At 35.2% G+C, this 24,489-nt stretch overlaps 5 protein-coding genes across 5 annotated transcripts; 3 read left to right on the top strand and 2 right to left on the bottom strand.

Annotated features, from left to right (window-relative positions):
* Positions 1–6,560: 6,560 nt before the first annotated feature.
* LOC116114994 lies at positions 6,561–7,459 on the top strand. Its single transcript, XM_031401136.1, has one exon. It carries the CDS (start codon positions 6,656–6,658, stop codon positions 6,929–6,931), a length of 276 nt encoding a protein of 91 aa, XP_031256996.1. The 5' UTR covers positions 6,561–6,655; the 3' UTR covers positions 6,932–7,459.
* Positions 7,460–11,489: 4,030 nt separating this feature from the next.
* On the top strand, positions 11,490–14,115 carry LOC116114961 (wall-associated receptor kinase-like 20). The gene is made up of 3 exons (XM_031401097.1): positions 11,490–12,273; positions 12,494–12,556; positions 13,037–14,115. The coding sequence occupies exons 1-3, from the start codon at positions 11,490–11,492 to the stop codon at positions 14,113–14,115; spliced, it is 1,926 nt and encodes a 641-aa protein (XP_031256957.1).
* Positions 14,116–14,544: 429 nt separating this feature from the next.
* On the bottom strand, positions 14,545–15,794 carry LOC116114952 (eukaryotic translation initiation factor 3 subunit G-like). Its single transcript, XM_031401083.1, has 2 exons — positions 15,446–15,794; positions 14,545–15,086 (listed from the first exon to the last, which is right to left on the bottom strand). The coding sequence occupies exons 1-2, from the start codon at positions 15,792–15,794 to the stop codon at positions 14,545–14,547; spliced, it is 891 nt and encodes a 296-aa protein (XP_031256943.1).
* Positions 15,795–18,163: 2,369 nt separating this feature from the next.
* Positions 18,164–21,010, top strand: LOC116114981 (mannose-1-phosphate guanylyltransferase 1-like). Its single transcript, XM_031401120.1, has 5 exons — positions 18,164–18,280; positions 18,938–19,097; positions 19,525–19,587; positions 19,696–19,935; positions 20,021–21,010. Exons 2-5 carry the CDS (start codon positions 18,987–18,989, stop codon positions 20,690–20,692), a joined length of 1,086 nt encoding a protein of 361 aa, XP_031256980.1. The 5' UTR covers positions 18,164–18,280; positions 18,938–18,986; the 3' UTR covers positions 20,693–21,010.
* A 174-nt stretch (positions 21,011–21,184) lies between these two features.
* On the bottom strand, positions 21,185–24,061 carry LOC116114989 (CASP-like protein 5B2). The gene is made up of 3 exons (XM_031401130.1): positions 23,707–24,061; positions 22,805–22,937; positions 21,185–22,107 (listed from the first exon to the last, which is right to left on the bottom strand). The coding sequence occupies exons 1-3, from the start codon at positions 23,835–23,837 to the stop codon at positions 21,907–21,909; spliced, it is 465 nt and encodes a 154-aa protein (XP_031256990.1). The 5' UTR covers positions 23,838–24,061; the 3' UTR covers positions 21,185–21,906.
* Positions 24,062–24,489: the final 428 nt, after the last annotated feature.

Genomic DNA, 24,489 nt, shown 5'->3' with positions numbered 1-24,489 from the left:
GACGAATATCCAATTGGTTACCACCATTCTATCCACGGACCTTCACTTTAAAAAACTCTTTTTGCTCTGACTCTTGGTAATTCGTCAGACGCTGATTGAAAAAGTGAAGTATCCTATGACGATAATTTGACACGTGGCTACAGATAGGAATAATGCAGATATTTTAACTTGTGCCGACGTACTTGAGATTGCATTATTAATATGACCATGATTAAAAATGTAAAGTAGGACCATCATTGTAATACCCAAATATCATTTACTTTACGCATATAATAAGTCAGTCATTGTTTCAATTTAAATTATTTTTATTGTGTTCTCATATACTAAGCAAGAGACAATCTTTAACGTGTGTTTTATTGGTTACTAATATATATAAATTATACATACAATAATGCGTGGAGGTTAAAGGCTTATAGGTAATCAATTTTTCTGTCCCATTTGAAAGAAATTGTAATACAGACGATCCAAAATGATTTAAGAAATTTATTGTGCAAGTTATTATTATAAATAGGAAGTCGGTAATAATTAATAGAGAAGGGTGTTTGGATGTGCGTACGTAAGCAATGTCAGAAGCAAAGAATATATGGAGGAGGTTTACGGCCGACAAAATGAAAACAAGTGATGGTTATTGCTGCCTTGGCCGCAACAATTTCTCAGACTTCCACCCACGTGTCTCTTTCTCTTTGGAATCACGAGGTGAAACTGAAAAAATAACCCTAACCCATCCTCCTATCATTGCCCTTTTTGTCAGTAACACTTATGCCTTCCATTTACATTAATTTGCTTTGTATTAATCTCATCCCATGATTGAAATTCCTCGCATTCACCGACTAATTAAAGAACTTCAAAAACCCAATTATAACTCCCTTCACATTCACTCAACATCCTTCCTTTCTTTCTTACGTGTAATGTGCATGCATGCTCTTTTAAAGTAGCAACACAATAACCCTTTCTCTGTTCACAACAATAAATAAATGGTTTTTTCTTGGAACAAAACAAAGCCTGAAACTGGAGTCATGAACACAAAAATGGAGTAACAGCTTTTTACCAATTACCCATTTCACAGTAGAGGAAAAAAAAAATATGTATATATAAGAAAGGTGAAGGGACCTGCCCTACAGGCAGAGTACTTGTAGGGTAGGAATGGGGACCATTGAATAGAAATCTGTGAAAAAATCTGCGGCAAAGATGAGGAATGTGGAGTGAAAATTAAGGCACATACTATAACTAGAAGAGAAAGCAACTTTAACTTCTCTCTCTCTCGTCGCCAATCCAGACATTTTTTTTTTTTAACTTTATCTTTTAAGGCCCACGTTCACTTTCATTCTATGGTCACGCGCTGTAGTGGACCCACTACCCTATATAATTAGGCCCATAACATAGTCCATGGACCATTCACGGTCCATTTCAACAGGAAGTTGGGTTATGCTCCATGGGAGTTATGGTTGCTTCTCTTTTTTATGAGCCTATAAAACATTCACTTTTCTTCGTCTGTCATTAATGTCAATTCTTGCATTACGCATATGTGAAAATTGAAACACGAAAATTCATGCAACTGCGGGTAAGGAAATGAGTGGGCATTTCCATGGGGATGATGATCAGTTGGTGGTGTTGATGGACCAACATAATATTACATCCCTTTCCTTTTTTCGACCATTAAACTTTTCCAGAACAAACCATCTTTATTCGTTGCATAAAGCCTGCATTTTTAATTTGGGACCATAACCATAACCATAATCATAATTAAAGAAAGGTTGAGAACTGGAAGCCTGTGTACCAGTCTGAGTCTGGGCATTTTCAGCAATGGGAAACTAGTATTTTAAATATATAAAGTTGATATAACGAAATCTTGTAGCATTTAAGCCATATCCTGAATAAGACAAATGGATGCAGAGGGTTTACCTGTACAGCGGGGCCGGGCTGATGACGTTGAGGAGTACGCGTGCACAGGAAAAAAAAAATGTCACCATCCATCTCAGGCTCTCAGCTCTTCTGACTTTCATCCAAACCCAACCTATTTCAAATAAAGGAGAAAAAGGGTTCTCCTCCCTTAAAACCATCTTCTACAGCCAACATTGATTTCAATTATAATGGAGTGACCAGACCCCTTGAGTTGAACTTGAAGGTTCATTATTAATCTCCCCGGCCTAAGAAACGACATGACATGATCACGATATCAAGATTCAAGCTGCTGATGTTTACACGAAATTTGTATTATTATTATTATTATTATTTTTCTTGAATTTTTTGCAAGTGAAATGATCGCTGCTAATAGGAATCATGCCTTTTATTCCTGTTTGATATAGAATTTATATACAGATTTTTGTTATTGAAAACAAGAGATGAAACAAATCTCATGAAAATGCATTTAGTAGAAACTAATTGAAATACTTTTGAAAATAATTTTCGGATAGAATGCTAAAAACTAGGGGTGTTTGAAAGAACCGATTGGAATCGGAACCAGCGGATACCCAGGGTTTGGTTCCGGTTACTACCTGGAACTAGCCGTCAACGGGTAGGTTCCGGTTCTAAATTTTTGAAACTGAAACCGAGAACCAAGACTAATATAAAATAAAATTAAAGAGTAGGGGGTTAATAAAAACTTTTGTAGAAAAAGTAATGTGAATACGTTTATATTTATATTTCATAACATTTAAAGTAAGTTGGTTTGACTTTTGAGAATCTATCTTTACAAAGTAATAGAGTTTATAATTTTGAATTTATAATTTGTAATTTTATTTTTGTTAACAAGTTCCAGGTGAGGGGGTATTTGTAAGTTTTTGAGGTTTTTTTTTTTTTTTTTGCCATTTTAAAAACTTTTGGGAGGTCATTATAATTTTATAGGGTACCCAGAACCGGAACCGGAACCGTTGTTACAGGTTTCGGTTTTGGGTACCTAGGAACCGCAATCGTCGGTTCCGGTTCCAAATTTCAAGGAACCGTTGGTTTCGATTCTGATTCCGGTTCCTTCAAAAAATGCCGGGTACCCGGAACCGAACACCCCAACTAAAAACTAGTGTAAATTTATAAAACGGTTAAAAACCTTTTTTAATAGTTTTCTATAGTTTTTAATATAAAAACGTCAAATATTAAATACATCTGAAAAAATTGAGTCATATTCTAGTTTTTGAAAATTATTTTTAGATTACAAGTCAAACGCATCGAATTGCCAAACAAATAATTAATCAATCTCATTTTTCCAAGAAACATATACCCTATTTATAAGAGTAATATTAGAACTAATTAATAGAAATGACAACAACAAAAACGAGTTCAGAATCAATATCTTCCCTTGTTTCCGGATGGTTTGTAGAGGTCTGACTTGTTAGTGACCCCCGACCGGTCTCGTGTTCGAATGAAGTAACCACCATATTTGTGCAATTATCTTGACCCTATGAGCTTGTAGAATGTTCCAGTACCATGAGGGTGGCCCGGATACCTCAATTAGATTTATTGTTTTTAGAAATTTTCTTAAATCATATTCAGTTTATGTTCTAATCTCAAAACTTATATAATAGCATCCTCTCCACTTTTATATTCCCCTACAAATCACTTTTTTTTTTTTTTTTTTTTGGAATTATTTATATAATCGAACTTTTTTTTAAACATTTTTTTCATGAATAATTAAAGAAAATTTTTGTTATGAATCACTTGCAATCTTTTAACGAATTAAAACTAAGTTATTTTGTCCCATAGATAATAAATATATTTATAAAACCTATTTATTTAAAATAGAAGAACATAATTGAAATAAATTTTCCTTTTGTTACATTTTATTTATATAATATCATCTTTATTTAATTATTAAATTGATGGATTTTTCTGTTTGTAAGAGGATTCTTCATTTTTTTTTTTTTTAAGAATTAAATAATATAAGATGGATTTAGAATATAAAATTACTTTTTCTCAAATATAAAATATAAAATTACCCTTTTAATTTCATTAAAATAAACTATGAGGTTACTTATCAAATTGGTGAGGGCTAAAAATTATTTCCCATACATAAATTTTTTTTTTTTAAAAAAAAAAAAAATCTGACCTGGGAAGAAATATTTGATCGACCTTGAGCCCATTTTTATAAGTGGGCGGATTAGTGGGTCAAAAACTCAACTCCATGGGCCATGAATTGAATAACTGTTTTATAAAAACAGGCATATGAAATGGATGGTTTATAAAATTTAATTCGAGATTGGCGAAATTATTATACATTTATTTAATTTTTATAATACTATATAGAATGATTTAGATAAGTGGAGCGATTATAAGCTTAAATTAATATTTACATTGTTGAAGGCATGATTCATTATGTCATTAAGTAGAATATCTAGAAACATTATTAATTAATCCAAAGACAGAGACTAAAAATCAAAGTCCACAAAAGGAAAATGACTCTGAAAGTGATTAAATCAATAACTTAATGTTACCATTTATCTTAATTTATTTCACAACTAGATGACTCATCTAATTAATTGCCTTCCCCACTTGAACTTCATAATTGCCTTATTTATTTATTGCCAATTCCAATCTTCAACAAACAAAAAAAATTCGAAACAATGGTTCGGGATCCCTAAGGCCTTGAAGTTAACCGAGAGGTAAAACTTCTAGTGGTTTCAGGCTGGTAAAGCCACAAGTGGTTACCCATATTAACAACCGAGAGAAATTGAACTCAAGATCTCTTATTCAAGAGTCCCTATCGCACCACTCAACCACCCTTATAATTGAGTATCCCACGATATAAACCCAATATTATTGACACAATTCTTCTAAAAATATATTTTTTTTATGCAAATAGCCAAATATTGTAAGAAAAATATTTAAATTTGTCAAAGGAAAAGTATTCCAATGAATTGATGATAAAAATGATCAAGTTGGATATGAAGAGTTGATGGAGAAATAAAAATAAAAATAAATAAATAATAGAAAGTTCGAGGCTTCATCGTCTCTTCAGGCTTTACCTAACCCTCTCCACAATAACACACTAAAGTCTCCTCAACGCACACAGTTTTTTGGCTTTTGCTTAGGACTTGGCGGGGGAGGGATGGATTCGATCTCTTCTTTGAAGCTAATATTTTTATTGGATTAAGATAACGACACCAATGGTTAATTTCTAGCCGTGTGATGATTTGATGATGCCAACCATGACTGCATCTACAATCCAGACAACGAAGTGGTTATTTTGATGAAGAAAGCAGACCCCATTTTACTAATTTACAACTTCAATATGTCAGCGACTTTAATTTTTTGATTTTTGTTTTCTTTTATCTTCTGTTTATGTTCTTATCATTTTTAGATGCAGGTTTACACGTTGTTTCGTTTTCTAAAATCTGTTATCCATAAACACAGGTCGGCCAGGGCCAGATTGTTGACAACTAGATTTAGATATGTTTCCATTGATTTGATTTTCAAGTTTCAACATGGGGAACACTCTTTTTCTTGATTTTGTGTGTCTGGGTTATGCTTTTGGATTAATCAACTTAAGAGTTCAGGATTTAATCCACAAGGGTATTCAGAATTTAATATTATTTGGTCAATTTTAATGACTTGATCAGTACTGTGGGTTTGGATAAAATTTTGTGAAAATTACAATGTGCCACGACTTCAATGAGCTTGTCATTTTGATGGGAATATATATATATATATATATATATTCATAAATATAGCTTCAAGTTTCTGAATGATGAGATGAATCTCCTGTATGGTAGTCAATTAAGTCAATAAGATAAAATTTAGATTGGGAAATTTGAGAAGCAAACGATCCAAATCCCCAACATTTGACCATTCATTTAGAATTCTTAGACAAAACCAGCAAAAGTACGAATAAATCCAAAGGAAACCTGAAAATGTTAATGGAGTCCAGCTAATCTGGGTGATGTTAGGAAGCAAGTTTTTATATTAAAAGAACAACAAAAGATTTGGAAACCAATGGATGATGGTCTGCCAATTTCAGTTGATTCTGTCAATGGAAGAATTCCCGCATAATTATAATTATATACAGAAACAAGAATTAAATTCGGATGAAACAACTACATCGATCTGATCTTGAAAGTATAATTCTAACTTGAGACACTTCGCCAAACAAAGAATGATATCATTTGATCTTGTAATCAAACATGTGGCGCACCCTGAAAGAACCACCAACTCATATTATAAAACCTTACTCTAAAACCACATCTAAACAAACACACAAAAAGAAATATATAAAATAAAATAATACAAGCAAGAAGAAAATGGCTGGCCAGAAGGGTTCAAAAAAATACAATAAAGAAGGAGAAACCGACCAATCGTATTAAAAAAGCTTAAACTCATCAAACAAACATAGGAAAAATATAATTAAAATATGGGGATAAACATAAGATTCCACTAAGATTTGGTGAGATGTAATGGAGATGGCTGTAGTTTAGCCATAGTTTTCAAAATGAAAATAACTTTCAAGGTCTTCGTGCGGGTTTGCGTTTGACGTAGCCTTCAAAATCTTGCGTGGCTTAGCGTGAAGAGCTAGATTTAACCCATTACGCCACGTCGCTACTCCTCCTCTCCCTCTTATAAAGCAATCCTCTCTCTGTCTTCGCTCTTCCAAATCAACACCAAGGGCCAAATTTGCAACTTTTGATAATCTCTCTCTCACTTTACTGGTCTTCTCAGGAAAAGGAAAGAAATGGAGGGTCTTATTCCTTTTGTTTATAGAGCCATCATGCAATACAAGAATGGAAATGAAGGTTCCTTCGGGTCATGGTTGAGTGAGTCACCATCGGCTTCGTACATGAGACTTCCAGGTGATTCAGGTCGGTTTCAGACTTCTGATATGCATTTGTTTCAACCTGATTGTGGCTTCTCAACATCAGCTCCTGCTTCTACTACCACACAAATTATCATATCAACCGGAGTTCAATCTCCCGTTTGTCGCCTCACTTCTCGTCGAGTTGCTGCATGATCTTAGTTAAAAACAAAAAAAAAAAAAAATGGTTTATGGAGTTGCAAGTGCCATGCTTGAAGAAAGCTGAAGGCGTGGAACTTGTTACATATGGTGATGAATTGTGGTAATTGTGTTTAGAATATGAAATGATATTCTATTTTATGATAGTTTTTTCTTTTTCTTTTATGGATGGTGCTTATAGGAAATAAGCATGTGGAAAACCAAAGGGGCCATATGCTCTGTGTCATAGCAACTGTGTTGCTGCCTTGCTGGTGTAAAACCTGAAGGTATTATAGAAGAATTAGGCGTTTGGAAAAACCAAAGGGACCAAACGCTTAATTTGTGTTGTTGAATTGTGAAGGTTCTAATATCACGAAGGTTAGATCTGTGATATATTGTATAAATTTGTGATCTCCAGAACAATGTCTATGTAACTATGTTTCATGGCCGAAGGGCCTTGTTTAATGTATATTACTCTTTGCCTCTGTATCGTTCTGGGCTCTTGATTCGAACAGAAGTGTGTGGAAAACAAGAAAAGTTAGCCAATAGTACTCATGACCTGGGAAGCAGAAATAACAGAGCAAAATTTCTGAAAGTTAAATTTATCCATGCCAGCAGCTCCCCGCAGATACAACAAACTGAATAATAAAATGTTAAAATCTAATTATGAACGCAATTGAAGAAAATATTTATGAATTCAATCAGCCAAACACTGCAATTCATTTTACTTGTTATATTTTACTTTGAAAGAGTCTATGGAAAGTACTATAGATATCAGATTATTCTTACAATAAGTGAATGAATTTATTCTAAATTCAGTTTAAATCCTTCAATGATATTTAATCGTTATGGCAGAGAAATATCACTTTTGTAGTATGAATTCATTTATTTTTTGGTATTCAATCGTTCATTGAATTCTAGAATTTTTTTTCGTGTGGAGTTCAACTACTTCGGATTTATAAGTTGGGTTGCTGCCCCGGTTGCAGGCCTGGTACATGTCTTCAGCTCTCACTATTTAGCAAGTAATTGATCTTTAGGCAGGAGTACCTAACTCTCTGATTGAAAGCAAAGGGAGGTCCACATTGAAACGGGTTTGGGGCTAGTGTTGCGTCTGTTGACTGATGGAGCTAGAAAGGTCTACCTTGATGTGTTGCTACAAGGTGAGAAGGTGCTATCCATGGCGTCACTCATTAAAATCTGTGTTGACTCTTTAAGGCAAATGGGCTATCTTCTGTTGTACCTATTTCTGAGCTCATTGGAGACCTAGTCCAAAAATCTAAAGATGAAGTGTCATGCTTTTTTTGGAGTTTGCTACAGGTCTTAGTTGATAAGTCATTTTCTGGATTTAGATAAGTTTTATCAGCTGGTTCATATCCTTTCTTGTTTGAACCAAATTCCTTAAGCCTGAGAATTCTGAGAAGGACATTTAGGTTAAAAACGATAGTACTGCAAGTAATTAATTACCTCTGTTACAAACAGATTGTACTATCCATCAGTTAAGACATAATTTTCATCTACTAAGAACATGACATCTCCATAAAAGGATAAATAGATAAAATTACATGACTGCTGCAGTAATTAATGAAAATTATAATGACAACTTATCTTACGTTTCCTTTCATGTTGAGTTTCAGTGTAAAAGAATCACCACACTCGAATAGTATTCAAAAGTATAATACTGGGAAAAATATCAGTTGATCTGTCTGCATAAGTATATGGCTCCATAATTAGTTCCACACAGTTCTTGACATAAAAATGTTCCATAATGAAAGTTCCCTGGTTTTTAAGAAGCCTTCACAGCATAGAGAAAGTTGCATAAACTCCACCAATTTGGTTCGGTCTATATTTTATGGGCACCATCTCCAAGGTTGTCTGGTTGTTAAGAAATCTTAAGATGCATATGCGTGGTTCCAATTTATTGACATCTATCAACAGCGAATCATTAGTCCAGCAGGCGACATGCGCATAACAGTTTGATGTGGAACGTCTGGTGGATAAATTCATAGAGCGGGTTGAACGTCAGAAGTTCATACGTAAAGCCCAAAAGTCCTAAATGAGCATGTCCCATTCAAACGGCCATAACTTCTTATCCAAAAGGAGTTACAGGGCTTGTAAGATACTGTTGGAAAGCTTATTTCGAGTTCGTCGACATGACAATCCACTGTAGTTAGTTGCAAGTCGTTTTCGAGGTCAAAATCCACCGTTTTGACGTGTTTCGGGGATGTTTTAGTTGTCTGCACGTTTTTCCTATTTTATTTCGAGTTTTCTTGTTTTAATTAATTTAGTTTTTATTTTCTTTTGTTATTAGGAGTCTAATTAGGGTTGGTTGTCACCGTATATAAGCTTATTTTTCGTTTTGGATATTATTCAATGAATTATTCAGACTTATTTCAGATTTTAAGACTTAAGTTTCTGTGATTAAGACTTATTATCAATTTTAAAGGTGTAGCCGAATGCTAGCCTTGTTTTATCATGCTAACTCGTTGCGTCACAACTGATCATCGAAGCCTAGGCATAGAATTCAACAGCAGTCTTACCTTTCACATCAGTTGTAGTGACATTGGAACTACCAAGTCTCAGGATGTTTGGATGTGCCAAGGTGGGCAACGAAAGTGTTGCTCATCGGATTAGAGCTACTTCAATATGTGGATGTGGTGCCAAAGTCTTTTCAGTAATATACTGTCATTTTAAGACAAATTCAGAAGAATTGTGATAGCTCCTTAAATTTGAAGCATTACCACAAATAAACAAAGTATAGATTGAAAAATCCAAAGTCTTTGATGTAGAACCAAGAATTGTTCAGAATAAAAGATATCTTGGTTATAAACTTTTTAATTGCAGAGAGCTCTCTTATCAATCCTTCTTCTTTCCAAAGCTAATGCTTATAACGTTCAGAGAGCTCTCATCTTTTTACTTGAAATATCATATAATACCTCATATGCAGCCACCTTCGCTTAAAAGACTAGTAACTTGATTAATTTAGAGCCATAAGTACTGTTACTCTGTTACTTAATAGCTAATAAAAGCAAAAATTGGCCTGTTTTTTCCTGCAAATTTCTGATACATAACGTAAGCTAAAATTTTGATATGAGAAAGGCAGAAAGCATTCTGTTTTATAGGACGCCAGTACTAGCAGTTGCTTCACGCACTTATCTTATCAACTGCTCCAGTCATGGTAACGAAAGAACTTCGGTGAAGTTTCTTTTCATCTATACTCAAAAGAAGAATTTTTTTACTCAAAAGTTTAATTAGTCCAAAAACTGAATAAGGCACATCATATATTCTGTTGCAGTAGAAATGAATCAATTAAGGTATACATGAACTTACAGTCTTACACAATAGCTGTAGTTAAAAAAAAAAAAAAAAAAAAATTATAATGATAAGACTATAGTGTTGGGATAATGATACGATCTTTTTTGGGCATGGTTAAAATTCACCTAAGCTTGTTCATTTTGTGGTAGTGAAAAAACACAAAACGCATCATGGTGATGATCATGACCCAAATCTTTAATCTTGGTTTCCAGTTAGATTGTCTTCTCGGAAGCTGCAGCAGCAGCCATTGGAAAAAGAAATAGTTAACTCCATCATTATTATTGATGTATCTCCACAGACAAGCTGTATCTGCACAATTTGGCACCAGATAAAGTTTCTCACTGGAGGGTTCTCGAAACTTTTGTGATCTGGAATCCATACGGGAATATAACGATCTGTGTGAATGTTTAGATGTCAATTCCGTTAAGAACCCGCTTTGAGTTCCATAGGATTTGGGCTCGGGGACTTATGGATGGCTCTCTGACTGGACCGAATCTGTGAGATCGGTTATTGTGTTTTCCGAAATGGTTGAAAGCTTATTCGTGCTGCCTACGCAGTTAGTATTAACAATGGGGATGTGACAGATACAATCAATGGAAATCGTTTTGGAAGAAGTACTTTCTTTGAATTCTGTCATTGTTTACTGGAAACATGGCAATGGGATAATAAACAATTAGTATTAGCTTTGGATCTTGAAATATTGAGCCGACATGGGAACATACTCATGCAAGGTACAAGTGATGCAAGGTCTTGATGTATGGTAATTCTCAAGAACTTCTGTATCTCACAATTATTATATATAAAGATGGCCTGGCATTTCTTTCAATTTCCAGCAAGTTAGTTCATTGGTATTCATAACTGTGATGTTGCACTATTAATATTATATATCATCTTCTTGAATTGAAAATACATATCTTCCTAAGAAATTGTTACATATTTTGAGAAAACCGAAACCAGCATTGTACAATGTAACAAGCTAGAAGTATGTCCCCTAATTTGCGCACTGGACTCCCAAAGAATTAGTCCATCCATTTTCATCTCACGTGCAAACACGCAGCCAATCACTGTAAACCCAGTTGCAAAGACCATCTCACTTGAACTCATAAAATGGGCATTTTCAACATTAGGGAATTCTATCAATTAAATATTATAGGACTAGGTTTCTAACCTGACCATTATAATTGTCTTTTGCATTTTCTTTAGTCCAGTAAATCTAGCTATCTAGCTCCTTCTGTTCACAACAGAGCTATCCATTTAGCTTTCAATGAAGAGGAGTGTGCTCAAAATATTGATCCTCATAGTGACTTTGCTATCCTGCACAACGTTTGCTTCGGCTGTGGTACGTTGTGGGAACTGTGGACGCACTCCTGTGCCATATCCGCTGAGCACTGATCCAAATTGCGGTGACCAAGCCTACAAAATTCGTTGCACTGCAGGCACTCTATGGTTTGATGCCCTCAACAAATCATCCTACATGATCACAGATATCAATCCATTAACCCAGCGGATAATTATCCGGCCTGCCGGCCTCTCTGGCAAGACTTGCATTGCAAGTGATATGGCAACTGAAGGCATTCAGCTTGATGACAATCTCCCATTTAACATCACAAGTAGTAACACTATTTTGTTACTCAACTGTTCGGACGCGATGTTACATTTGCAAGCTCCTATAAATTGTTCATCAAACAGCATATGTCACGACTATATTAACAACAATGCACCTCTCTGTAAGAGCACATCTTTGTGTTGTGTGTTTAAGACTGGAGGTTCGCAGAATTCGTATGTGGTGAAGGTCCATATTAATGGAGGATGTGCAGCGTACCAGAGTTTTGTGAACTTGGACACTCATTGGGTGCCAACGAAGACGTGGCCTGCCCCTGCAATGGAGTTAGAGTGGGGATTGCCACAGGAGCCAACTTGCAAGCTCCCAATAGATTGCAAACCCTTATTACATTCAAAGTGCCTGGTTGATCCCATGAATTCTGGGCAGAAAAGGTGCTTTTGCAATGCTGGGTTTGATTGGGATCCTGTCAACGGATTGTGCCGACGTGAGTATATCATTATTTTGATTTGCTTAAACTATATATACTTCTGTAGTATCTACTATTTGTTATAACGATTCCGCAAATATTGAAATTTTATTTCCAAATTAATTATAGTATAATACGATTGAGTCTTGCTAGGTCCTTCACATAGCTATGCAAACAGTTTGAAGACAGTTTTTTTCTAGCAGAAAAAGTAGTTAATTGTATCTTCTCTCTTGTTTAGGTGAAAAATGTCCGCACGGGCGAGGTTGCAAACATCAAAAGAAACAAACAATGCTAATTGCTGGTATGTGCTAGACTACTTCCCATATAAAAACCTTAATTTTTATCCCTATTACATGTCACTAGCTGAAATTCCTCCATTTCTCAATATTTTATACAAAGTCTTTTTGAAGTCAAGATGAACTGGAGCAAATTTAGCAATTGAAGTGAAAATGATAAACGAGACTACCCTTTTTCTTCTTAAATGATCCTGTACCTCTTTTTCCTTGCTTATTTTGGCATAAAAAAATTTGTAAATTTGGGTGAATAGTAATGTTTGTATGCTGGTGACACCTGATATTCAGTAATATTATACTCACAAACCCTTCTCACTAACTTTCTCTCACAAACGCGATGTGTCAGCTCGCAATGGGTTTCGTCTGTCCAACAATGGATCCTGTCTAACCAAATGCGAGCTGACCAATTGTGAGCTGTCACGTCAAAGTTTGTGAGAAATGTTTGTCAACCTATCTTTATTCTCTGATATTTTTTTCTTATTTATCAGGCATGGTTGCTACATTGGGTGGAATTTCGCTTGCCGTCATGATAGTAGTTCTTGTGTTGAAACAAAACAAGCGCATGAAGCAAGAAGCTCAAAAGAATATTATCAGGGAGCGTGAAGAGATGTTAAGGACCAAAAACAATGGCAAATCATCCAAGATTTTCTCTGGAAAAGAAATAATAAAAGCAACCAACAACTTCTCCAAAGACAACCTCATAGGATCTGGAGGCTTTGGGGAGGTCTTCAAGGGCATTCTTGATGATGGAACCATTACAGCCATAAAACGTGCCAAGCTAGGTAATACCAAGGGCACCGATCAAGTCCTCAATGAGGTCCGAATCCTATGCCAGGTGAACCATAGGTGCCTCGTGAGACTTCTTGGTTGTTGCGTAGAGCTTGATCAGCCCTTACTGGTTTATGAGTACATTCCTAATGGCACACTCTTTGATCACCTACATTGTTACTTTAATGGTAAATGGGCTCCCCTGCCTTGGCATCTTCGCCTATTCATTGCTCACCAGACTGCTGAAGGTCTAGCTTATCTCCACTCGGCTGCAGTTCCGCCCATTTATCACCGGGATGTGAAATCAAGCAACATTTTACTTGATGAAAAACTTAATGCCAAAGTTTCTGACTTTGGGCTATCCAGGCTGGTTGAGATTTCAGAAAACAATGATAGTCATATTTTCACTACTGCTCAAGGAACCCTTGGTTATCTTGACCCTGAATATTACCTTAATTTTCAGCTTACTGATAAGAGTGATGTTTATAGCTTTGGAGTTGTGTTGCTTGAGCTGTTGACATCAAAGAGGGCTATAGATTTTAACAGAGAAGAAGAAAATGTGAACTTGGTGGTTTATATGAAAAAGATTATTGATGAAGAGAGGTTGATGGATGCTGTTGATCCAGTTCTCAAGGAGAAAGCTACCAACTTAGACTTGGAGACAATTAAGGCATTGGGGTTACTTGCAGCGGCTTGTTTGGATGAGCGAAGGCAGAATCGACCTTCAATGAAAGAAGTTGCCGATGAGATTGAATACATTATCAGTGTTGCTAAGGGGAAGGTTTCTGCTGAAGGCTAGTGTCTGAATTGGCACCGCCGTGAGCAACTGGTGCCACGAACTTAGGTGAAAATTAGGCTTTTGTCCATTGTAATATGATCTCTCAAGTTTATTCACTAATATAATCTGAACTTCTAAGGACCTTTTTAGCTCCCTAGTTAGAACAGTTAAGTGATGCAGTGAAAAATAAAAGATAAAAAATCACTTCTTAAAACACAATATGAACTGAGAAACTACAGAAAAGAGAATTCAGCAATAAGAATGTACATTATTACGCTTATAACAGTAGAATTGAAGTGTCATTCAGGAGCTATAGGAAACTAACAAATCAACGATATGGTATAAATGGTAACTTGTTCAAGTAAGAAAACTAAATTGAATTCAATGTTCCTAAACACCTTAACTAGATTATCCAGAGTTAAATTCCCTTCAGCAGAAAGCAATATCTCTCTAATTTGGTCTTGATGCAGCCCACTCAACTCTAAGGATGAGGCTATCATAACCATAGCCATCAAGCTTTTGAATAGCTCTCACAGCATCTTCCTTCTTGACAAAATTCACGAAGCCAATACCTCTGCTACAACCAGTCTTGCGATCACAGAGGATATGAACACGAGTGAGCGGTCCAAAAACACCAAAGAGATCTCGCAAGTCAGCTTCAGAAGCGTCTTCGGATATGTTTCTGACTTTAACCCCATTTTCATCATTATGCATTCGCGTCATGTCTGATCCTTTAATGCTGCTGCTTAAAGCACCTCCTCTCTTACTTGGTGGGATATAAGTAGTCATGGCAGTCCCAGAAGAAGAAGGTGCTGCATTTGGATTAGCATCATTCGTATTCGAGGCTTCGGCTTGTGCAGCAAGATCCTTGTAAGGACACCTAGCCGTCCAGTGGTCACCTTTCTTGCCACAATTTCGGCAAACCATGAGAATAGCCCCACCTTTTTGGCCCAAAGAGTCTCCTGCAGCTATGATTTCCTCAGTTGTGCTTCCTGTTGGCAGTACCAGAGCTAAAAATAAGTATTCATATACAAATAGTAATTCAAGAAGAAATTCTATGAATCTTAGAGATGTCTTCTTATGCCCTGACCCAATTCTTAATAGTTTCTTTACTTAGATAATTAAAACTCACTTATGCAATGGACCAACACTAGTTATGCGGTATGTATATGGAAATAAGTATGTTTCTTAATAAAAGAAACTCTTCTTTTATTATATACTTAAATTTTATTAAATCTTGATTCTTGAACTTGTGAACTTGTGTTTACTGGAATTAAAAATTACAACTCAGATAGAAATTGAAAAGAAAAAGAGTAATAAAGGTTGAAGGTGAAATTAAGGAGAAACGAACCTGGAGCCTTGGGCCTTTCAAGCAATATATCCTCAGTAGAGGTGACAGTAAGCCTAGTGCCGACGTCCTCATTCACGGCGTCGCCAAATTTAGTCCAAGACCTCCGCTCAAGAACTCGTTTATTGACAACCGTTTTGATTTTTTTCACCCTGGAAACGGTGGTGACCTTGATGATCTTTCTTTCATCATTGAACTTGTATTCAATCACTCTCTTTATCCCATTCTCGTCAGGACCTATCACTTCGGTTGGAGGAAGAAGACGAGAGTTCAGATCCTCGCCATTACCATCATCATCATCAGCGACGTCAGACCACCGTGGCTTTGGTAGTAAAGCAAGTGTTGTTGCCATGCTTGTAGATCGGTTAATTCTTTAAAGGGTTTTGGAGAGGTTTAAGGGTGAAGAAGTGAAGTTAATTTTGGTAATGTAGAATGAAGTGATGCCTGAAGATCTCTATATATACACGTTATATGGCCTGTACTATGTGGAATCGATTCTCCTTTCAAAGGAAATGATTGTAAGAATTTGGATTTTATAAGCATGACTAAGAGCCTGTTTCCCCGAGCTTATTTGGCCAATCAAAATTAGTTTATAAGCAATGAGTGTATATAAAATAATGTGAGTTTATAAATATTTAAAATTTAAATAATTATATTTTTTATTAAAGTATTTATAAGTAATTAATAAATAATTGATGCTTATAAGTATTTAAAATTTAAGTAATTATATTTTTTATTAAAGTATTTATAAGTGATTAATAAGTAATTGATGCGTTTGATAAAATATGGTTTATACGTACATTTTATTATTAAAATGATTAAAAAATGTACTATATTATTTTATCGAATAATAAATAAAGTTATATGATGAAATTTTAAATTTAAATAAAAGTAATGTGATAATATACTTAATCAAATTAATTTATAAGAAAAAAAAAAAGTAGATTCTCTCAATTTTTTTTTTTTTTTTTTTTTTTTTTTGCTTATAAACCAAATTTATAAGCACATAAAAATTATAAACAAATAAATCAACTTAATTTTAAAACTTATAAATTGGTTTATATATTCAGACAAATACCCTCTAAATCACTATTCACTAATACTAATTATACTACTTGTTTAAGTTGATTAGCTTACTGTATATTAAAGAAAAAAAAAAAAAGTTGCCCCGTGGCCGTGGGCCTTGGTCAAACTCTCACAACCCTTTGTCCCAGTTAAATTAGCATATATTTTCCTAATAAAAAAGGATTTTTTTTTTTTCGATAAATAGGGTTTTTGGACGGCTTCTCACCTCAGCTAATTTTGTTAGACCCTAAAATTATTATATGGAATCTAAAGAAAAATATAATCTATATTTATGGAATAATATTACACCATCAATCCTCTCTCACAATTCTGATGTGATAAATCATAATTGGTCAATTAGTAATTAATTTATAGAATCCATGCAAGACTTCTTATGAATTGATCAATTACGAATTACCACGTCAGGTTCTCAAAAAAATATTACGAGCAAAGGTTATCGGTGTAGAATTATTCGTGCATACGTAACAAACAACAACACTACGGACACCGAATTTCTTACACCGAATTTTTGTACCGGCCGACGTGGAATGCCTTCTCCCATTTATTTATAATTTTTTTCTAGTGAACGGCCGTCCATCAAATTTGGACGGCCGTTCACTCATATGGACGCCCGTCCATCAAATATGGACGNAAAAAAGTACCTCCTCCAAAACTTATTTTTTTTTGCTTATAAGCTCAAAAAAGTTATAAACAAACAGATCAGCTTAATTTTAGAGCTTATAAGCTAGTTTGATCAGCTTATAAGCTTAGACAAACACCCCCTAAGTTCATAAGCTTGCAGTATATTAAAGGAAAATAAGGGTTGCCCCGTGGTCGTGGGCCTGGTCAAACTCTCACAATCCTTTGTTAGGAGATATTTTTCTAATAAAAAAGGGAATTTTTGTTTTGATAACTAGGATTTTTGGACAACTTAAGTACAACTCGACTAATCTTTTGGGACTCTAAAATTATCGATTGGATTAAAGCTTCAGTGTCTACTCATATTAACAACCTTCCTAACTAATCCTATTAGCAATCCTAGACCTATCGGTCGGATAAGAGTTTCAATATTCACTTCTATTAATAATCGAGGAGAGACTCAAACTCAAAACCTATTGAGTAATACAACCAAGAATTCTTATCAAATCACTTGATCACTTAAAGGTTGGTTAACGTTTTGTTTCTTATTAACTTTTTCTATTGGATAGGTGACATTAAAAAAATAATTAATTAATTAAACAATTGTTAAATTATATGGAATCTAAAGAAGAATATAATCTATACTTATGGAATTATACTACACCAACAATCCTCTCTCACAATCCTGACATGGTAGCTCACAATTGGTTAGTTAGTAATTAATTAGTAGGACTTATATCAGACCTATGTGGGACCTGTTGTGAATTGACTAATTACGAACTGTCATGTCAGGGTTGTGAGAGAAAGATTACGAGAGAGGATTGTTGGTACACAATTTTGATATGATAACTCGTAATTGATTAACTCATAATTAGTTAATAAGACTTATATGAGACTCGTTGTTAATTGACTAATTATAAACTGTCACAACAGATTTATAAGAAAGATTGTTGGTATAGTATTATTTATGGTTACGAAACAAAAGGAGAAGTGCATCTGCTTAATGAGCACGAATTATATTAATTAGGAAGTCGCACTCTGTTCAGACTCCAGACTGTTTTATGTTTACATCTCAAGTCCATTTCGTTAACCTTCATTGTCCGCTCAACTCAACAACCGAAAACTCACGTCACTGTAAGTCTTTGTCAAGATCTTTCCTTTTTAGCGCTTATATCTCGCTTTTTAGATCTATTTTTTGATGGGTTTTGAATTGCCAGGTTATCCTTATTTGATCTTATTGTATTTTATCTCTTTCATCCATCAATTCATGTTAAAACTTAGTACAAACAATTAATCTTGTCTTGGATTTACACTGGGTTAGAAGACTGTAGTTGTTTTTCTGAAAGTCTTCTATTAAGAAGCAAAAGTTTAAAATTTTCACCACCCCGCTTAGGATCTCTGTCAAAGGTTTAGCTAGAGTTAGTATATCTTCATCTTTCAGCAAAAAAAAACCCATTTATATTTTTCTGTAATGTGTGTTTGTATATTTTTATGCCAATTAATTGAATAGATTCCTCTTTTCTGTGGCTTTGATCCGACTTCGTTTATTATTCAATTAGTTTGTAGTTCTGGACCATTCTTGTAGCAGTCAATTTGGTGCTTTTTATTCATTGGGTCAATAAAGAGCCTGTTTGTTTGCTGAGATTAGCACAAATTATGATAATGGGATCAACTGTGTGAAGTTCAGATTAGTACAGTGTTGATAAAATGTTGATTTCAAGTACCTTCTTTTCTGCATTGCATGTTAATTTGGAACAAGTTCTCTTCTGACTCTGATAATTTACAACACAGGATAAAAAAGAAATTGAAACAAAAGAATAGTATCTTTTAGGGTATCAACATGAATGCACTTATTCTTGTTGGAGGATTTGGGACACGGTTAAGGCCTCTGACCCTCAGTGTACCAAAGCCACTGGTTGATTTTGCGAACAAGCCCATGATACTGCACCAGGTATTACTTCACAAGTTTTTATTGGTTTGTTTAGGTGTAATTTGTATATTTTGTCTTTTCCATTCTAGTCTCATTTCTGCATGTTTTAAGCTAACATGTTCTCACAAGTTGCATTATCTTTTATTTCATTAGTTATTGTATTAGCATCCACCTGTTATTCACATTATTATTGTTCTTGGACAATCTTAGTTTTACAAATTTGCCTCAATTCTTGACTTTTAGTTGTTGCTTATGAATCTATCGTAATTGTAACCATAAGTTTATGGTTAAGTTATATTTTGATTTTCTTGTATTGAAGTGTGAATTTGTACTTCAAAGAGTGGAACCATGATATATTCATATTTATGAATGATGCTATTGAGACCATTTTTAACCTTGCATAGATATATTAACTGCAAGCATTTTGAATGTGTTCTTTCTTAACTAGATTGAAGCTCTCAAAGCTGTGGGAGTGACTGAAGTAGTTTTAGCCATCAATTATCAACCAGAGGTAACATAGAATGGACATGCTCTCTTTAAATCTTATTGATGATGATGGGTCATCCGGGCAACTAGATTTTCTCATTGCTTGAGCTTTATTACTCCTATCTACTTTCAGGTTATGTTGAATTTCTTGAAAGAATTTGAGAAGAAACTTGAAATTAAGATAACCTGCTCACAAGAGACTGAGCCACTTGGCACAGCTGGTCCCCTGGCTCTAGCAAGGGATAAATTGATTGATGACTCTGGTGAGCCTTTCTTTGTCCTCAACAGTGATGTTATAAGTGAGTACCCACTAAAAAAAATGATTGAATTTCACAGAGGCCATGGAGGGGAAGCTTCCATTATGGTAACCAAGGTAAATTAAATCTGGTAACCTTGCTCTTTGTCACATTCTAATCTATGTACCATTATTCTAAAAGAAATTCTGTTCTTGTTTTAAGGTGGACGAACCATCAAAATATGGTGTGGTAGTTATGGAAGAAACTACTGGGAAAGTTGAAAAATTTGTTGAGAAACCAAAAACATTTGTGGGAAACAAAATTAATGCTGGAATCTATTTGTTGAACCCATCTATTCTTGACCGGATCGAACTAAAGCCTACCTCTATTGAGAAAGAGGTATTCCCTAAGATTGCAGCAGAGAATAAGCTTTATGCTATGGTGCTACCTGGTTTTTGGATGGACATTGGACAACCAAAGGATTACATAACTGGCCTGAGATTGTACCTAGATTTCTTGCATAAGAAATCCTCGTCAAAATTGGCAACTGGATCACACATAATTGGAAATGTTTTGGTGGATGAGAGTGCTCAGATTGGAGATGGATGTCTCATTGGGCCCGATGTGGCCATTGGTCCAGGATGTGTAATTGAACCTGGTGTTAGGCTTTCACGCTGCACCGTAATGCGTGGAGTTCGAATCAAGAAACATGCTTGCATCTCTAGTAGCATCATTGGGTGGCATTCCACTGTTGAAAGGTGGGCTCGAGTGGAAAATATGACAATCTTGGGAGAAGACGTTCATGTTGCTGATGAAGTTTACAGCAATGGGGGTGTTGTTTTGCCGCACAAGGAGATAAAATCTAGCATTTTGAAGCCTGAGATCGTCATGTGACAATAATTGTGAAACTATCTGGTACTAAGATCTGTTTAATATGTTGGTCCCAGTTTTCATTTATATAGAACGTTTACCACGTTTAACCATTTAAAAAGTTAGTTACCAGTGTTACCTGTTTGTATTGAATGAGTTACAGGATTGTGGTCTTGACTTATCGTTGCCTGACCATTTTCCCCGGCTGGTTTTGCATTGGTTTTCAATAGACAGTCTGTTGATACTAGCTTTAGGATTTGTGTAAATTTGCTTACACTTATTCATTCTTGTGTTTACTTGAGTGTTATGAACTTATCACGAATAAATATATTCTTTTTTTTTTATCTTTTTGTGTGATTGCGTAAAATTCCGAAGAGTTGTTAATATCATCGTTGGATGAGTATTTTGAAATGCAGCTAAAATAATTAGTCATTTATATGTTCTATTTCCAGTTATATGGAATAGAATTTCATGCATCTATAATCATATGAATGAATAGATGAATAATCTACCATGCATCAATAATCATATAAATTGATGGCTGAGCCATCTACCGGACAACATATGGTAAATTACAGAACCAACATTCGACAAATTATCCATAGTTATATTCCAAAATCAACATTTAGCCAACAAAACAACACATTGTCCCGAACAGTGAGGGAATATCACGACTTGAGAAACCATGGTGACGAGTTGGAGGCTCAGGAATCTGAATGTTGTGGTGTCTACCGGCAGGTGGAGCTATTTTGCCGGCTTTGGATGATGGTTAGTTAGTTAGTTTTTGGTTCGACACTGGTCATTTCGCTGGTGGATTTCTAAACCATTATCTACCGTTCTACAAAATTAATTAATGGTAATCAACACAGATGCTTAAGACATGTCTGTATTTTGAAGCTTTGGTATTAATTGCCTGATAAAAACTGGCACCAGTCTCTCCATCACAGAAATGGAAATGGGACAAATACAAGTGCAAGGGGGATCGCTCCAGTCTCCAAGATCCATGTCTTATTTGATCCACATGGCTAGCTTGAACGGAGGGCAACAAAGTCGAGAACATTATAAGCTGGAACTCAATCCATGGCAGCAAGAAGCAAAGTCGACAAAATAAATGCAACTGAACTGGGAAACCATGTTAAAGAGAGAAACACAAGGCAACATTTACATGTCAAACAAAGATACAAGTCATGTGTATATTTTGATTGTGGGCAGCTAGTCAGCCCCAATCATTGAGTGGTCTAAACGGAGGCTAAGATCCAGAACATCACATGAGATGATATGGCAATCAAAGCCCAGGTGATGAAAGCCAAAACTACTGAAATCTCAAACCTGCCACAAAGAAGATGATCTTGTTCCCTGCAAAAATTCAAGTCTCTCACATACAGAACTGTTACCCCTGCTGATGAGCATGCAGCTGCAAGTGATAACATTGCTGTCACCTGCATAATTTAAACTCAAAATTTTGTTACCCTGACTATGATGACGACGATGTCGACAACAAAATAAAAATAATTAGTGTACACAATAAGATAAAAGCAACAGAAAACCAATGTTCTCAAGGACAATGGATTGGTGTCTGCATTGGCTTAATGCCATTTCAGCCTTGTAATTGTAGTTTGCAAAATTATTATTAAAAATAGTGGGCTAAATAACATTAATCTACATATTCTAAAAACAAGTACAAAGAAAAGGGGGAAATTGAATTGTGGAGACCCAGATAACTACATACTTCACAGTTAGGAAAAATTCTAGTTAGTTTTATAGAAATATACAAAAAATACAGAATGAATTTATGAAGATTTGAAGAATCCACTCTTCTGAGACTCAGTTTGAACAAACAAAATGATTAAGTAGAGGATTATACAGTTTCCTGTAGTTTTCTCCTCTTTTTCCTCTTTCTTCAATGTTTTAGCTACCTCTTCCCCTCCCCTGGTTGGTTACTAGAACTTGATTATCCTCTAGTATTTTGAAGAATGACAGATATTTGCCATGATTAAGAACAATACAAATATAAACTTACATAAGGACAATAGTTACAAGTGGTGTTAAAATATGAGGAATTCTGCAGAATCGAATTCACATGTTTTCATGTATGAGAAAATAAGTTAAAGAAGTGTCCAAGAGCAAGTAACATACCCAATCACCTACAACAAACAGGCTGACTAGGACTGGATTTTGGAGGTCTCTATTCCTCCTTAAAGCATAAATATCAAGGCATGCAAGTCCAAAGCTCCACAGCATTTGAAGCCCCATTGATGCAATCAAATAGCTGAACCACAGGAGAGAAATTATCATCAAAAGCATGAAGAAGATAAACTACATTAGAACATTAGAATCCGATATTATTGCATGCACCAGATTTCATGAAACATAAACTACGATAAGAACCAAAGTACTCCCCCATGTCAAGTCAGCAGCTTGAAAAGGACATCATTCTACTTCTCAAGAGCCTAAACCCACTTAACTGAAAAAATATAGGAACCATTCTCAAGGACATAGTATATACCTTCTACTTGAATATAATTGAACAACTTTACCCATTTGGCAAGAAATCGAAGTCCATTCTTCAGCCTCACAAGGTGCTAAATCCCTAACAAATACTATTAGCTACTAAAAAGAACAGAGTCATAGTGATAATGCCTAATGATTACACAACAAATGCAAACGGTCAATTTCAGATGTTCCGGATGTAATTTTAACTTCGAGTGTCCGCAATTTTACAGCAGTTCTTGCATTCCAGCAAGCACACACTTGAATATGGATTATGGATGCCTAGTATTGAAACTAGAAAACATACTTGGCTTAGATCAATTACAACATGGCCTTGAGAAAAACCAAGTGAAATTAAGCGACTAATATAAATATGCAAGTCACAGAACGTTTCATACAAAAATTTCAACTCCCAATGGTTCTTCTTCTTTTTTTTTTTTTTTAAAGTTGACTTGCAGTAAATCCGTGTCGCACCCAACAACAAAAACAAAAACAGAAGAAAGCAAATCGTAAGAAAAAATTAAAGAGGCAAGAAAATGAAAATATACCAGAAAGCAGTGTAGCTAGAGAAGCCAGCAGCAGAGGCCATGACTCCAATGGAAGCAGCCGCAAATCCACATTGCCCTAATCTCAGAACTAGCCCACTCAATGTCCCTGGACTCCCAATCAACTCCTTCATTTCTCTCTCTCTCTCTCTTTCCCCCAATGACTTAACCCTAGATTGAATGTAACTCTCCCAAATTCACCTCCATTCCATGTTTTGGAATGTTGCACTAAGTGGGTTTCGAGGTTTGAAGAGACTGAACCGAAACATTCATTTGCTTTAACATCTAAATATTGTTAAATTGTCGACCAGTTAGCTTCAAGAATCCCTATAATTGAGTTCCTCATTACAGTCTTAATTATAATTATTATCTTTCTTTCCTAATTAAATATTGGTTAATGACACTGACTGATAGTCAGACGTCCATGTTTTGTTTTCCTTTATTCGTCTGCGGTTGTTCTGTGGGTCCTACAAATATTCTAGTGTTTCAAGGACCAGTCTATAACGGTGGTCTCTTCCGCTGATTTGAAATCATTTCATCGTCTTGCATTTGTGTTATGCGGACAGCGGAATGAGAAATTTTTGACGGTTATGATTACGAATTAAGTGTGGTGGTGATACCAGTGGATATTCAGCTTTTAGGTCGAATGAAACTAACAGAGTGTGGTGTTGGACCCCACCTAAATCTAGACACGACAGCAATAGGCCCGGCCCAAAGGTTCGGTGATGGGTCCCACCTTGATGTCGATACATAGATCCCGTGGACCTCAATACATATAGCTTTGTT

The sequence above is a fragment of the Pistacia vera genome, unplaced genomic scaffold, assembly GCF_008641045.1.
Source record: "Pistacia vera cultivar Batoury unplaced genomic scaffold, PisVer_v2 Contig729, whole genome shotgun sequence".
Taxonomy (NCBI): Eukaryota; Viridiplantae; Streptophyta; class Magnoliopsida; order Sapindales; family Anacardiaceae; genus Pistacia; species Pistacia vera.
Note: the sequence above shows the minus strand (reverse complement) of the source record. Positions and strands in the feature narration are given on the sequence as shown.

What these genes read in the sequence shown, in the direction of transcription:
- LOC116114994 (XM_031401136.1), top strand. Translation starts at nt 6,656, where the DNA reads ATGGAGGGTCTTATTCCTTTTGTTTATAGAGCCATCATGCAATACAAG.
- LOC116114961 (XM_031401097.1), top strand. Translation starts at nt 11,490, where the DNA reads ATGAAGAGGAGTGTGCTCAAAATATTGATCCTCATAGTGACTTTGCTA. An exon ending in TGTCAACGGATTGTGCCGAC is followed by an intron (nt 12,274 to 12,493) that starts GTGAGTATATCA and finishes TCTCTTGTTTAG; the next exon opens with GTGAAAAATGTCCGCACGGG. An exon ending in ACAAACAATGCTAATTGCTG is followed by an intron (nt 12,557 to 13,036) that starts GTATGTGCTAGA and finishes CTTATTTATCAG; the next exon opens with GCATGGTTGCTACATTGGGT.
- LOC116114989 (XM_031401130.1), bottom strand. Translation starts at nt 23,837, where the DNA reads ATGAAGGAGTTGATTGGGAGTCCAGGGACATTGAGTGGGCTAGTTCTG. An exon ending in TCTAGCTACACTGCTTTCTG is followed by an intron (nt 22,938 to 23,706) that starts GTATATTTTCAT and finishes CCTGTGGTTCAG; the next exon opens with CTATTTGATTGCATCAATGG. An exon ending in TGTTTGTTGTAGGTGATTGG is followed by an intron (nt 22,108 to 22,804) that starts GTATGTTACTTG and finishes TAAATTATGCAG; the next exon opens with GTGACAGCAATGTTATCACT.
- LOC116114981 (XM_031401120.1), top strand. Translation starts at nt 18,987, where the DNA reads ATGAATGCACTTATTCTTGTTGGAGGATTTGGGACACGGTTAAGGCCT. An exon ending in CCATCAATTATCAACCAGAG is followed by an intron (nt 19,588 to 19,695) that starts GTAACATAGAAT and finishes ATCTACTTTCAG; the next exon opens with GTTATGTTGAATTTCTTGAA. An exon ending in CTTCCATTATGGTAACCAAG is followed by an intron (nt 19,936 to 20,020) that starts GTAAATTAAATC and finishes TCTTGTTTTAAG; the next exon opens with GTGGACGAACCATCAAAATA.
- LOC116114952 (XM_031401083.1), bottom strand. Translation starts at nt 15,794, where the DNA reads ATGGCAACAACACTTGCTTTACTACCAAAGCCACGGTGGTCTGACGTC. An exon ending in TGAAAGGCCCAAGGCTCCAG is followed by an intron (nt 15,087 to 15,445) that starts GTTCGTTTCTCC and finishes TACTGCCAACAG; the next exon opens with GAAGCACAACTGAGGAAATC.